The sequence below is a fragment of the Papio anubis genome, chromosome 5 (assembly GCF_008728515.1).
Source record: "Papio anubis isolate 15944 chromosome 5, Panubis1.0, whole genome shotgun sequence".
Lineage (NCBI taxonomy): Eukaryota > Metazoa > Chordata > Mammalia > Primates > Cercopithecidae > Papio > Papio anubis.
The window spans coordinates 30,694,917-30,710,702 of NC_044980.1; the positions used below are offsets into that span (position 1 = coordinate 30,694,917).

At 37.9% G+C, this 15,786-nt stretch overlaps 1 protein-coding gene across 9 annotated transcripts in view; it reads right to left on the minus strand.

Annotated features, from left to right (window-relative positions):
- Positions 1 to 15,786, minus strand: part of DROSHA (drosha ribonuclease III) — a 138,199-nt gene that overhangs the window by 71,621 nt on the left and 50,792 nt on the right. For all 9 annotated transcript variants that reach the window (XR_002522468.2, XM_009208206.3, XM_009208204.3 and 6 more), the window contains one exon: positions 3,014 to 3,183. Coding sequence is in view for 8 of the 9 variants with exons in the window: in XM_009208206.3 (XP_009206470.1) it covers positions 3,014 to 3,183 (170 nt within the window). In the remaining variant the exon portion in view is untranslated. The remainder of the gene's footprint in view (positions 1 to 3,013; positions 3,184 to 15,786) is intronic.

The window sequence follows — 15,786 nt, forward strand, 5'->3', positions numbered from 1 at the left end:
GAGCTGCGATTGCGCCACTACACTCCAGCCTGGGCAACAGAGTAAGACTCTGTCTCAAAACAAAAAAAAAACCTCAAACTTTTTAAGTGTCATTTAATAGTCAAAATTTCACTAGCTTCTTGAAAGTTGGTCTCTGCTCTCAAAATTTGAAAATCGAAAATATTTTATTCACATGTAACCTAATATAAAATTAATTAAATGCCCATCAACAGTAGCAATGTGCTAGGTCAAAGAATTGCTTTCATTATTTTGTACAACAAAACAGCAGGATACATTTTTAGAAGGGGAACTGTGGAATAGAATGCTATTGAATTATTCATGTTTCTGTGATTTTAAACACTATGCCATGGTACCAACAGAGGAAACAGTGATTTAAAATATGTATAGTATCTCTAAATTTATGGCAGGGGTTGGGGGAGCAGGAAATGAAATATATTCTAGACTTCAGCCATACCCTATAACATTTATTATACCATCTTTGTGTAAGAATAAAAAACATTCTCACTAATGACAAAAGTATTCCTTGGAAGATTAATTATTTTAAGTTCTGTAGCAATAAAGTATTTAGTGTGACCATAATGGCTTGAAAAATTTAATAAATTTTCCAATATTCTTGCCATTAAGCAATCTTTCAAAGCAAGTCCTACAGAGGATGAAACGTACTGTGGTGTCTCCCTTGTCATATGAGTAACTTGCACACTTCTCAGTAGGATATTTTCATAATACTGAGTTTTCAGATTTTTTTTTCCTCCTTTAAGCATATCTTTAGATAAATACTATAAAATAATTAACTTCAACACATTCCTAAGCCTGACACCAAAACTTCCAATATAAATCTTTCATACTGACTAGGTCTGACTTCATGTTTTTAATACTGGCTTTACAGCATCTCAAGTATTAACGGTTAATCATGCCAATAATTTCTACAATTTCTCAATTCCTCAGAGATCTTACTGTTTAGGAAGCACCCCCGGCAAGCCTATCCCAGTGATCTCTCCTAAAATGAGTCTTTCCTGATGGGTCCATAGGCTCAACCACTCATCAAAGACTCCCTTCATATGTTAGTGGTCTTTGGGTTTTCACCTGGGCAAGCATCATACATTAGTTTGGTGCAAAAGTAGTTGCGGTTTCTCCCATTACTTGTAATATACCTTCAGGTATATATACCTTAGGTATATAACAACCTAATATATAACGTCCCTAGCACCTGGCTCATATAATAGTCCCTCAACAAATTAGTTGAATGATGATCATGGTGATCATAAACTTCATCTAGGTCACTGGCTCAAAAACAAGCGACGAGAAAATCAAACTGTTTGAGGATTTTTTTTTAACTACAGAAAACTAGACCTCACTGCCTGGAGCATATACGGTAGGTATATCCTTAAGCCAGGGTATCCTTAAGTTTTTTTTTAAACTCTCCAGCTGATTCTAGATTTCAGGAAAACGTAACTATACCATGGAAGGAAGCCCAGGGTGAACGTGCTCCCGCAGTGTCTACCACAGAACATGGAACTCTCTAAGTGGAACCACCCAGCTGAAACTGGACATCTCCCACCACCATCACCCCATCCTCTGACTCAGCATGAAAAATGACAGAGGGAATATCAATATATACAACTGTTTTAAGAATAAAAATAGAATTCACAGTCTTACTCTGAGAATGTTATTACTTCCATATTTCTTTTAAAGTTAATAATTATGTGGCTTAACAGTATAACAGTAAAAATTATATGAATTTTTGGTTTTAAACAAGTTTTATGTTTAAACATATTTTTATTAAACAACTTTACTTTCTGGATTTGTTTAAAAGAATCCATACTAGCCAGAATGTTTTATTTGCAAATAGCAACATTTTGTTTGTGCAGATGTTACTGTCATGCTACAAAAATTTGATCCAGAGTTTTTAGTTTATGAATCAAAGCTATTAAGCAATTGGCAGCTTTTTAGAAAACAACAGCTTTGTTAAATAGATTATTCCATTTATTTTCATGGAAAATTTTAATTCTTCATTTCTATAAAATTTTATCCTTATGCCAATATGTAACTATTTTATGAAACAGTAACACTATTTTAGAAGGAAAAAAATTGTCTTATATAAAGAAAATGTTATGTCTTTATATAAGAACTAGTTTTCTTTTCATTATCTCCTTTTAATATTTACATTTTTTACTTCTAAAATTGAACATTAAAAGCTAATTTTAAAACAAAAAAATCAGCACCCAAAGAAATGGAAAATATTTATAATAATTATGGTGAAGGATCAATAAAAAAGAATACTACAAAAAGGTTCAGACAAAGGATATTAATAGGCAAGTATCAAAAGAAAACATGAATGGGCAATAAACATTTAGAAATCAAAATAAATACAAAACTGAACTAAGTAGTTTCCCGCCCCAACCCCATCAAATTCCCTTAGTATAACCAGCATGAAGATATGGTTGCTCTCATACGCTCCCAGAATACAAATTTTACAGCCCTTCTGGAAAGCAATCTGCAACATGCAGAAAAATGTACCTATCTTCAGGTAGAATACATTTACTAAATTAGGTGAATTTAGTAATTATAAAAAATTTTATAATTTTTTATTAATTTATAATAAAATTTTTATAAATTTTTATTATAATTTATAATAACCACATTACTGTTCTATGGCCACTATATACACAGGCATGCATTCACTCATTCATCCAAATATTCATTCATGCAACAAATATTTATTGAGTGCCTTTTATGTAACAGCCACTGTTCTAGGACCTGAGAACACAGCAATGATGGAAACAGCCAAAGCCTTGCCTTCCTGAAGCTTATAATGCAGTAGAATTATAAAAAATTTAGTAATTCACCTAATTTAGTAATATTTTCTTATTTATGGTTATAGAAAAAATTATCCAAGGACAAGAAGCACTGAGTACCTAAAACTTTTAAAATGTGCTGTTACTGTTTTCATGAAACATTCAGATCTGGAAAAGAAGGTACTCCAGCCTCTGAATATACAGATACCAGAACATACCGTCCCAGGGTTGGTAACAATCATGCCTTTGCATTCTTCTGCATATTTCTGCCACTCCAGCTCCTCCCACTGAAGCATATTGGCAATCTCCTCCTCGGGCACCAGGGCTTTGCTGCACCTTAACAAGTACAGGAGAATCTGGTGCATGGACAGCACTTCCTTTCCTCCATCTTGGGTGGGAGTGGACAGAAGGGGAAAAATAAGGCTACTCAACTTACAGCAAATCAACAACTGAATAAGGAAAAAACAAGACAACGGAGGAAAAAGAGCACGTACAAAAAGGTAATGTAAAATTTACACTGTTTAACCAGGTGCCAAATAATATGAAAGCCATTTGTTTCATTGATGAACTGTGCTCATAAAGCATCTCGTTTACTAAATTGGCAACAACAACATTATAAATGATAAAAGGCTCCATTTGTGAGGTATGAATATAAAAAAGGTGCCTATCTAAATAAATTTAAAACCACCTAACATAAAGAACCATAGTTTATAATATACAGAACCATGTTATGTCTTAAATATTTTATCATTCTTTCTGAGGTAACAGATGAAAGCTCTTTAGAAGTGATGTTACCATCTTAAGGAAATTCTAAGCTTTTGTGAGATATTTATGAATGTCTTCAATAAGCTATTGTTGCATTATGGTCTAATTTTTTGGTGCTAATGTGCTGCACCTGCCATGATGAACAGAGCCTGTGCTAATATCATGGAAGATCATTATGGGGTTAGTACATGGAAAAAATACCAAGTGTTCTGAGGCCTACAGAAGCATATAGCACCAAGTACAGGGGATAAAAATAACAAAGGGCATCATTCAAATACCTTGGAAAAAGCCAATTAATCTAGTACTTAATGAACCAAAGACATCCACTTCATTTGGGCATTAATGTGGGGTCAGAGGCTTCTGCCTTCTCTTTGGACTTAACTTCTGGACCAACATGGGCAACCATTTGATACCTCTTTTCTTTGCCTACTCCCACCCAAACAAATGACAAGAGCCCTGAAGAGGACAATCGTTACCCTCTCCCAGGTCATGAGATATGCTATTAACAGTAGTACAGGACCAAACACTTCAGGGAAAAAGAAAGGGACCAAGAACACAAGATGGCAGCAAAGGGATGGCACAAAAGACAGTGTCCTCCTTGGTCAGAGGAATTAGTGTACCCAGTTCGAGTCTGAGGCACTAAACAATTTTAATGCGAATTGCTGTGGGCTAAGAACTTAAACAAGACTGCATGTCTGAGAGAAAAGAGAGTAGGTATCAACATCTCTATGTGAGCTGTGTTACTCCAACTGAGATGTTACCCTGGAACTAGACCACATTGTTGTTCTACAGCCACTATATATGTAGGCATGCATTCATTCATTCATCCAAATACTCATTCATTCAACAAATATTTATTGAGTGACTTTTACGTAACAGCCACTGTTCTAGGCCCTGAGAACACAGGAATGATGAAAACAGTCAAAGCCTTGCCTTCCTGAAGCTTACACTGCAGTAGAAAGAGACAATAAAAAAGAGCTACATAAAAGATCGGGTTGAGATGAGTGCTACAAAGAAGAATCAAACAGGGCAAGGAACTAGAGTTGTATCTAAAAGGATGGTTAGGAAAGGAATCTTCTGAGAGGTTTCATGTAGGCAAAACTTGAAAGGAGCAAGGGAGGCTACCATGCAACAGTCTGGAAGAGGAGAAGAAAGAGCAAATGCCCTAAGGTGGAGTGGAACTGTTGTGCCCAGAAACTGCTAAGAAGCCACTGTGGAAGATGTGAAGTGAGAAGAATGTGAGAGAGGCAGCAGGGAAGTCAGATCTTACAAAGCTTTACAGCTCATTGAGAGCTCTGGAGTTGACTCTGAGATGGGAGCATGTTTTTCACCATATGTGCCAGGCACTGAGTGGTCCCATGTCAGCACCATTAGGGAAAAAAATGCCACAAGCTCTAGGCGCTCAAGAAGCATATAGGCTAATAATGATAGATCACAATGGTTCCTAAAGGAATCTTTGTAGATAACACTCGGAAAATAAAGTTCTCTCAATCAAAGTTCTAAAGACACTGTGCTTCTAAAAATATATAATAATTGTCCAAGAAATGACAAAGTCACAAAATACATCAACCCACATTACGATATGTTCTATCTACTAATTCACAGCAGTGACATTTTTTTATGCCTCATTACAAAGCAACCGCCTTAAACACAAAAGTCATCATTAATAAGCAAACTTGCATAGTGTTATGGACTCAATGTTTGTGTTCCCCCAAATTTCATATATTAAAACCCTTTTTTTTCTTTCTTTTTGATTCAGGGTCTCTGTCACGCAGGCTGGAGTTCAGTGGTGCAATCACGGCTCATCACAGCCTCAACCTCCTGGGCTCAGGCGATCCTCCCATCTCAGCATCCCGCGTAGCTGGAACCCCACCATACCTGGCTACTTTTAAAATTTTTTTGTAGAGACAGGGTCTAATTATGTTGCCCAGGCTGTTCTCCAACTCCTGGGATCAAATGACCCTCCCACCTCAGCCTCCCAAGGTGCTGGGATTACGGTGTGAGCCACAGCACCCAGCCATATATTAAAATCTTAACCCCCAGTATAATGATATTAGGAGGTGCGGCCTTTGGAGGTAATTAGGTCATGAAGGTAAAGCCTTCATAAATGGGATTAGAGACCTTATAAGAAGGAACATGAAAGAGCTTGCTTCCTCTCTCTTTTATCCACCAGGTGAGGATATGAGAAGATGGCTGGCTGTGAAGCAGTAATAGGACCTTCACCAACAACCCAACCACAATGACACCCTGATCTCAGACTACCAGCCTCCAGGGCTGTGAGAAATAAGTGTTTGTTGTCTAAGCCACCAGCCTATAGTGTTTTTGTTAGTATAGTTCAAACGAAGAAACATGGATAGGGACATATTTCTCTGAGTCAGTCTCAAAACACATTTCCAGCTGGGCATGGTGGCTCATGCCTGTAATCCCAGCACTTCAGGAGGCTGAGGCAAGCAGACTGCCCTAAGCTCAGGAGTTCAAGGCCAGCCTGGGCAACATGGCAAAACCTCTCTCTACAAAAAATACAAAAATTAGCCAGCATGGTGGCAATGGCCGGTGGTCCCATCTGTTCAGTAGGCTGAGGTGGGAAGATCACCTGAGCCCTGAAGGTTGAGACTGCAGTGAGCCGTGACTGTGCCACTTCACTCCAACCTGGAGAACATAGTAAGATCGTGTCTCAAAACATAAAATAAAATAATACAAACATATTCCAATCCACCTGCATGTGACATGTGTTCCTCAATCAGTAATGTTCCTCTCTTTGCTAAGGAGCCCAGCAAACCCCTAATACCCGTCTCTCAGTCTGAGTCCATGATAATCGCTAATCTTCTAAGGGGACTGAGGTGAACAGGTGGATGAGAAAATTCTAATGCTAGAATGCGTTGCCTATACACTTCACGTGCATACACACCGAACAGCAGGAATAAAAGAAACCTAGAGAACCTTGGAAAGAATCACCACACTAACTAGGTTCACAAAGAACTAAGGAAAGAGGAAAATAGTTTTTGGCTTATAATGCCTATACTTGGTGAGATTACTTAAGAGTACCAGGGACTTTAAGGACACAATAGGGGTCTAAAATACCGTAAGAAGGAGCAGAATGTTGCTTTGTGTAAGGATTAGAAAAAAGATTCATATTTTCATGGGGGGAGAGGAGCATGATGGAGGGAGTAAATATACACAGGTCCAGGTATATAAAACAGCACTAGAATCTCCACGCATGCATTTACAGTTGCCTGACTCCATGGCACTTCAGATAAAAGGGAAATGGACTGGGGACAGCAAATTTAATGTGAAAAGACTTTTAAAAGAGCTAGTGGGAGAGAGGAATACTTAAGACTACAAACCAAGACTCCCTTAAAGGCTTCAATTCTGTAGAAAATGATTAGCATAGATACTGTCCAATTTAGGAAAGGCATAACTAGATTAAGAAATAAGGCCATTGGCTGGGTGGGGTGGCTCACGCCTGTAATCTCAGCACTTTGGGAGGCCAAGGTGGGTGGATCACCTAAGGTCAGGAGTTCAAGAGCAGGCTGGCCAACATGGCAAAACCCTGTCTACTAAAAATACAAAAATCAGCCAGTCATGGTGGCGGACTCCTGTAATCCCAGCTACCCAGGAGGCTGAGGCAGGAGAATCGCTTGAACCTGGGAGGCAGAGGTTGCTGTAAGCCGAGACTGTGCCACTGCACTCCAGCCTGGGTGACAGAGTGAGACTCCCTATCAAAAAAAGAAAGAAAGAAAGAAGATCACAAGGTGCTTATATGAATGCCAGTTATCCATCTTCTTATTTAGGTGCAACGCTAATGATGAGGCAGGAGTGAGTCACATAGCAGCATAGAAACTAGACATAATTAAAAATACACACATACACACATCAGGTGCAAAGTTAACAACACTGAAGGAGAAACCACAAATCCATGTTGAAACCTGCTAAATATTTTAAATGGCAACTAAGCCTTAAAAGAGATTTTATTTACCACTATAAAAAAGTAGAAACTCAGGGCAGATAACCTGAGGTGAAAGGTATCTCAAGGAAGGTGGACTGAGACTCTGCTCCCTGTCTGGTTTTGGGGTTCAATTTCCATGGAAAAGTAGGAGGAGATCCATAAATTAGAGACTCCTGCCAGAGCCCGCAGGGCATGAGCTGTATCTCTCACACTCAGCCTGGCAAAAAGACACTCCATAAACATTTGTGGAATGACTTTCTAAAGCAGACTAATAACTTGGCCACTTGCACTCAGGCTGCCATGAATTCACTAATGTTAATGAATTGGCTCTTTTGGTTTGTCTGCTTTGCCACTTGTTTATGTTGGGGATTTATGGAGCCATGTCACTGAGGGCTAGGAAGTAATTTTTATCTTGTTGGCTGAAATAAATAGGACATGATATAAATGAGAAATGAGAGCGGGTAAGCTAAGGTTAGCAGGAATTCCGCCAACTCTGGGACTGGAACCGTGACAACAGCTCATTATTCGGGAAGAACTGGAGTTTGTGTTTCAGGGAATGAATCTGGACAGTCATTAATGAACTGACAGACTTTATAAACTGTTTCTTAGAGACCCAATTCTCTCAGTTTATATTGCTTGATTATTTATATGGTTATTTGGGGAGGGGGATAATTTGTTAGGGAATCTGTATTAAGTATATGGCTGCTTATAAGAGTATTTCTCAACTATATAGTACTCAACTTTAAGAAATACAAAAATATTATCCCCTTTCTCTACACTGACAGTAACTGTATGACTGCATTTCTATGTCTTCTGGATATTCCCGCCGAGACATCCTAATAATCTTATTTTCTAAAACATGTATTAACAGGTCTTTTCTAAATTTTCCAAATGTATATTAAGTTGTGGTACTAATAGATGGTTTTGCAAACTACACTTGCCTCCTGGAAATTTTGCAATACTCTCCCACCTCCCAGCCCCCTGCCAGACACACCTGAGAACTACTGCTCCAAATGGGGCAATTTCAAAGAATCAATTTTCTAGACAGTCAATTTGCAAAACTGATTCAGGATTTGCAATGCTTTACTAGGGCAGTAATATAAGCAATGAGTAGGCTTTCCCCTAAGCGTGATCTCACTATCTTGAATTATGACCTACTTTTGCCCCAGTTACACTCAGAATAAAACCTTATACTCAGTCTAGTTCATATCAACTATTTTGCGGCCAAAGGTAGAGAGTTGGATAGGAAAGAAACAAAACTTTGAGAAAAATTTTTAAATCTCAATAAACTGATTGCTCTATGATTTGGTTTCTGGTAAACTGGTCAGCACTGAATAATCCTTGGTTTAAACTATCAAGCTTACTTTTGGGTTAAAATTGCTTAAAGCAACTGGGACAGCTATCTTCAAAATGGATAAACTGAAGAAATAGAGAAATATGATGATGACTTATAAAACTCGAATTTTCAGTTAGATATTATAACAAACCGACATAAATAAAAAGCAAGTAAGAATAAGAAGACCACAAAATACTTGAAAAATGTGGAAAGCTACTCATTCTCAAAGAAGTTCAAGAAACATGCAAATAGTAACATCAGACTTTTTGCTTATCAGATGGACTAAACCAGGAATGTCCAATCTTTCAGCTTCCCTGGGCCACAATGGAAGAATCGTCTTGGGTCACACATAAAATACACTAACGACAGCTGATGAGATTAAAAAGAAAAATCGCAAAAAAACTCATAATGTTTTAAGAAAGTTCATGAATTTGTGATGGGCCATATTCAAAGCCGTCCTGGGCCATATGTGGCCCCTGGGTTGCAGGTTGGACAAGCTTGGACTAAACTGTAAAAGACTAGTAACATCCTGGCCAGGTATAATGGCTCATGCCTTTAATCCCAGCACTTCAGGAGGCCAAGGCGGGCAGACCTGAGGTCAGGAGTTCAAGACCAGCCTGACCAACATGGCAAAACCCTGTCTTTACTAAAAATGCAAAAATTAGCCAGGCATGGTGGCAGGTCCCTGTAATCTCAGCAACTTGGGAGGCTGAGGCAAGAGAATCGCTTGAACCTGGGAGGCAGAGGTTGCAGTGAACCGAGATGGCACCACTGCACTCCACCCTGGGCAATAAGAGTCAGACTCTGTTTCAAAAAAAAAGACTCATAACATGCAGTATTGGCAAGTGTATAGAAAAAGAGTACTTTCTGTTGGTCAGAAAGAATACTGTTGGTCAGAATTACAAATTGGTATGTCCTTTCTAGAGAAAACTTGGCCAACATCATTCTTAATTTAAAATGTGCATACTACCTTAACATGTAATTTCACTTCTAGAACTCTACCTTACAGAAACAAACAAATGCAACAGGATAGACATAGACTATTTCTGAAGCATTTATATGAAATGGGGAAAAAAATGGAGAACCCCAAAATATTCGTCACCATAGGAATTATAAACAAATTAATGTCTATCCATACTATAAAATGCTAAGTATGTATCAAAGAATGAAGCAAAGCATTTACAGTACAGAGAATGCCTGAAGTATCTGAGTTAAAAAAAAAAAAAAAAGGAAGTTGTGTAACATATTTAGTATTCCACTTGAAGAAAAAAAGCATAATTCTCCTCACAGCAGTTAAAACAATACAAATCAAGCCATTTACAGCATTTACTCATTTTCACATGTTCAGAAAGAAGTGTTCACTGTTTTTACTTTACATACTTTTGTACTGTTTGTATACACACACATACACACAGACAGAGTCAATTCAATCAAAAGCAAAAGCAACACTTCCATTTTCTAAAGAAAGAAATTGTTCTTTTCAATAAATGGTGCTGGGTCAATTGGATACCCACATTGAAAATACTGAGTTTTGACCCATATCTCATACCAACTGTGAAAACAAATTCAAGACTGATTACAGTTCTAAAAGTGAAGAAATATAAGTGAGTATCTTGACTTTAGCGTAAGCGAAAATTTCATAAATATGACACAAAAAGCTCTAATCATAAAGGAATATGTATCTATAAATTGGACCACATAAAAATTAAGAATGTCTATTCATTAAAAATCATCATTAAGAAGATCAAAAAGCAATCTGCAGAGAAGGTATTGGCTATATATATATACATATATATATGTATCTGTCAAAGAACTCGTATACAGTATATATTTCTAAAAACCTAAAAAAAAAAAAATCTACTTTAAAGTTCATATGGAACCAAAAAAGAGCCCACATTGCTAAGACAGTCCTAAGCCAAAAGAACAAAGCTGGAGGCATCATGCTACCTGACTTCAAACTATACTACAAGGCTACAGTAACCAAAACAGCATGGTACTGGTACCAAAACAGAGATATAGACCAATGGAACAGAACAGAGTCCTCAGAAATAATACCACACATCTACAGCCATCTGATCTTTGACAAACCTGACAAAAACAAGAAAAGGGGAAAGGATTTCCTATTTAATAAATGGTGCTGGGAAAATTGGCTAGCCATATGTAGAAAGCTGAAACTGGATCCCTTTCTTACACCTTATACAAAAATTAATTCAAGATGGATTACAGACTTAAATGTTAGACCTAAAACCATAAAAACCCTAGAAGAAAACCTAGGTAATACCATTCAGGATATAGGCATGGGCAAGGACTTCATTTCTAAAACACCAAAAGCAATGGCAGCAAAAGCCAAAATTGATAAATGGGATCTAAATAAACTAAAGAGCTTCTGCACAGCAAAAGAAACTACCATCAGAGTGAACAGGCAACCTACAGAACGGGAGAAAATTTTTGCAATCTACTCATCTGACAAAGGGCTAATATCCAGAACCTGCAAAGAACTCAAACAAATTTACAAGAACAAAACAATCCCATCAAAAAGTGGGCAAAGGACATGAACAGACACTTCTCAAAAGAAGACATTTATGCAGCCAACAGACACATGAAAAAATGCTCATCATCACTGGCCATCAGAGAAATGCAAATCAAAACCACAATGAGATATCACCTCATACCACTTAAAATGGCCATCATTAAAAAGTCAGGAAACAACAGGTGCTGGAGAGTGTGTGGAGAAATAGAACACTTTTACACTGTTGGTGGGATTGTAAACTAGTTCAACCATTTTGGAAGACAGTGTGGCGATTCCTCAAGGATCTAGAACTAGAAATGCCATTTGACCCAGCCATCCCATTACTGGGTATATACCCAAAGGATTATAAATCATGCTGCTATAAAGACACATGCACACATATGTTTACTGCGGCACTATTCACAATAGGAAAGACTTGGAACCAACCCAAATGTCCATCAATGACAGACTGGATTGAGAAAATGTGGCACATACACACCATGGAATACTATGCAGCCATAAAAAAGGATGAGTTTGTGTCCTTCATAGGGACATGGATGCAGCTGGAAACCATCATTCTGCGCAAACTATCGCAAGAACAGAAAACCAAACACCGCATGTTCTCACTCATAGGTGGGAACTGAACAATCAGATCACTTGGTCACAGGAAGGGGAACATCACACACCGGGGCCTGTTGTGGGGTGGGGGGAGGGGGGAGGGATAGCATTAGGAGATATACCTAATGTAAATGACAAGTTAATGGGTGCAGCACACCAACATGGCACATGTATACATATGTAACAAACCTGCACATGTAAACATATGTAACAAACATGTACCCTAGAACTTAAAGTATAATAAAAAAGAAAAAAAAGTTCCTGAAATTTAAAAAAAAAAAAAAAAAGGGAAAAAGGCTGATATTGCCCAATAGAAAAACGGGCAAAAGACTTGAATGGACACTTTAAAAAAAAACACTCTCTAGGTACCCAATAAGTATATGAAACGGTACTCCATTGTATTAGTCATTAGGAGAATGCAAATTAAAATCATAATGTGATACTTCTGAACACACATCAGAATGGCTAAATTGACAAAGAAAAAAATAAATGCCAAGTGGTGAGAATGTGAAATAACTTGAATTTTCATACACTGTGAATAAGAAGGTAAACAGCCCAGTCACTTTGGAGAACTGAAAGTGTCTACAAAGCTTAATATACACACACCCAGAATTCCACTTGGTATGGTATATATGTAACAGAAAAATATATATATGTGCTCACTAAATGATATGTACAGGTCTTTGGTGAACGTACATATGCTATTCAAATATACAGATTCAGATATATAGTGAATATATGTACATATATAGGAATATATAACATGAATATAAATGTCATGAATATATACATACACACACATATATATATACTGAAAATACCCAAATGTCCATTAATCATAGATAGGTTTATTTTAATTTAGTCATCCCATGTAATACTACATAGTAGTGAGAATGAGCCAACTACAGTTAAGTGCAACAGGATATGATTCTGAAAAACATTAAACAAAAGATGGAAGCAAAAGAGAATATAAAATTCTAGTTTTCATAGTTCGAAAACAGGTAAAACTAATACATGGTGTTTCAAGTCAGAATAGCGGTTACCCTTGAGGGTCTCGGCAGCGACTGGAAAGGGGTCCTAAGGGGGTTCTCTGAAGCTACTAATCTTGATCTGGGTGCTGGGTGGATGGTCATATTCACTTCGTAAAAACTCATTAAGGTCCTATATTCATGATACATGCAATTTTCAGGATTTATGTTACAGTTAAATCAAAAGTTTACTTTATAAAAATGAGAGATAATACCAAAGACTATTTGAAAAGCACACTCACTAGTAACCAAAAACATGAATATTTAGATAAGGCATTATTATGACCAATTAAATAAAATCTGTAAGCAAGTATTTACTGAGTCCCTGCTACGTGCCATAAAGTATGTTAGGACTAGGGATACAACAAGACAGACAAATGTTTACTCTTCAGCCTCATGTAACTCACCACTGAAATGTTTTAAAAGAAAGAAAGAAGAGAAGAAAGATGAGCAAGCCTAAAATGCTAAAAATGAATAATAATGCATTTTTCATGGCAGCACAAACTGATGTTATTCTTTTGACAAGAAATTTGGCACTATATATCACGATATTTAAAAATATCCATCTGCTCAATGAATTATTAAAAAATAGATGCAAATCGTATCTAGTAGATGACAACTATGTAAAAAATACCCTTATGCACAGAAAAAAATGAAAATATATATATCAAAATGTCTTTTTTTTTTAATTCACCATTTTCTAAAAGATCTTTAACAAGGTCACATTATGAAAAACAAATCAACCATAATTTCCTATCTAATACCAAAATGCATTTTATATATTAGATATTTTTCAGTATCCTTCAGGGTCTTCCTAACATGCATATTTTCAAACGGGAGTCTAATGAAAAGGTAAACCCTGTTTAAAAACAAATCAATAGACCTTTTTCTTTACGACAACCTAAATGTTATCCCTACATAGTTATGTGAGAGTTGAAATCCCACAAAGTAAATATCCAACATCAGATTTTTCTTTAAGGAGATTTTAAAACTGCCCACTTTCTCTCAGACATCTGTTTGGTCATAAAATGCCTAGAGGAAAGTAGATATAGAAAGGAAAAGGCTTTTCAGCAAATTCACTCAAACACCATTTTCTAGTAAGTTTACTGCTGAAGCTCCAGTCTAAAATCAAAAGATTCATTCACCAGAAGAGAAGAAAGGGCATCTCAATAAAACAAAACCAGATATAAAGAGGAGAAAAGCTTTTGAATGCATTTCTAAACAAAATAAACATGAGGAGTAATACTAAAAATCTGAGTAATGCTAACCTAAAATAAACTAAGCCATTTTGACTGTCTGGACTGAGGAAACAGTATCAGGAAAAAATCTTGACAAAAATCTAAACCAGACAGAGCAGAAACTAAAGCCACACAAGAGGAGTCAAAGAGACAGGAGGAAAGTAAGGAGCACCCAGGCACCAGAGCAGGGAAGAGACTAACACTGAGGCACGTCCTCTGTACTTGGTCTGCAGGAGGCTGCCTTTGGCATCGGCAGCTGCAGTGGGCTAGGGACAGTTAGAGGGGGTCTGGCACTGAAGCAAAACTTGGTTGTGAATGGACAAGGGCACTGGAGAAAGCCAGACTCTGACAGGCTCACTGCAGGGCTCTCAGGCATGAGGGAGACAAGGGTTCCTGACCGAGGGAGACAGGGGCTCCTGCCCATGGGAGGACAAGAGGCATAAGGAGGACAGCATGAACACAGGATTGAAATTCTTTAACTGCTGATACTGGGTGGAAAGGTTACACAAAGAAAAGATCCCCAACCAAGATTATAGACCGCAGATTTATAGCAGCAGCTATGTTTTATTCTCCAGTATTACTGAGCGGCCCACACACAGAAGAAAAGGCAAGCAGTTGGACTGATGACATTAACCTGGAGATGGTGGCCATATAAGCAGCTGAGACAGCTAGGACTGACAGGATAAATGTCAGAGCACAGGACCTGGTGGGGAAGGCAAAGGAAAGTAGCCGTACATAAGGAGAAGATGGAAGATCCAAGTAGAAGCAAAAGGCAATAGGGACACGAGAGGCTAGACTGAAGGATGTCACCAGAAAGTGAGACACTGGAGTCAAATTCTAGGGAGAAATTAACGTAGGGTGGTGGCGTGGTCCAAGGTTTTTTTTTTTTTTTTTTTTTTGAGACGGAGTCTTGCTCTGTGGCCCAGGCTGGAGTGCAGTGGCGCAATCTCGGCTCACTGCAAGCTCCGCCTCCCGGGTTCACGCCATTCTCCTGCCTCAGCCTCCCAAGTAGCTGGGACTACAGGCGCCCGCCACTGCGCCCGGCTCATTTTTTCTATTTTTAGTAGAGACGGGGTTTCACCATGGTCTCGATCTCCTGACCTTGTGATCCGCCCGCCTCGGCCTCCCAAAGTGCTGGGATTACAGGCGTGAGCCACCGCGCCCGGCCTAGTCCAAGGTTTTTATCTTAAGATTAAGCGACTGAGTGGTGACAATCATTACAGTAGAAAAAGTCAAATAATTATATAGCTCAGGGTAGAATCGTAAGTGAAGTTAACCAGGCTGGTAACAGAACCTTGTAGAGAGAGGAAACCGTAAGCCAGATTTCACAGCACTTGATAAAGCAGGTAATTGACTAGGAAATAAATAAAGAAGGAGTGGGAATAGGGTGGCAGAAGCCTCAAGGAGAAAGATTTTGCAATCAAAAAGGCAACCAAAAGATTTCATTAAAAATATATATATATATATATAATTTTTTTTTTTTTTTTTTTTTTAATTTTAGAGACAAGGCCTTGCCATGTTGCTCATGCTGGTCTCAAACCCCCACTGGGC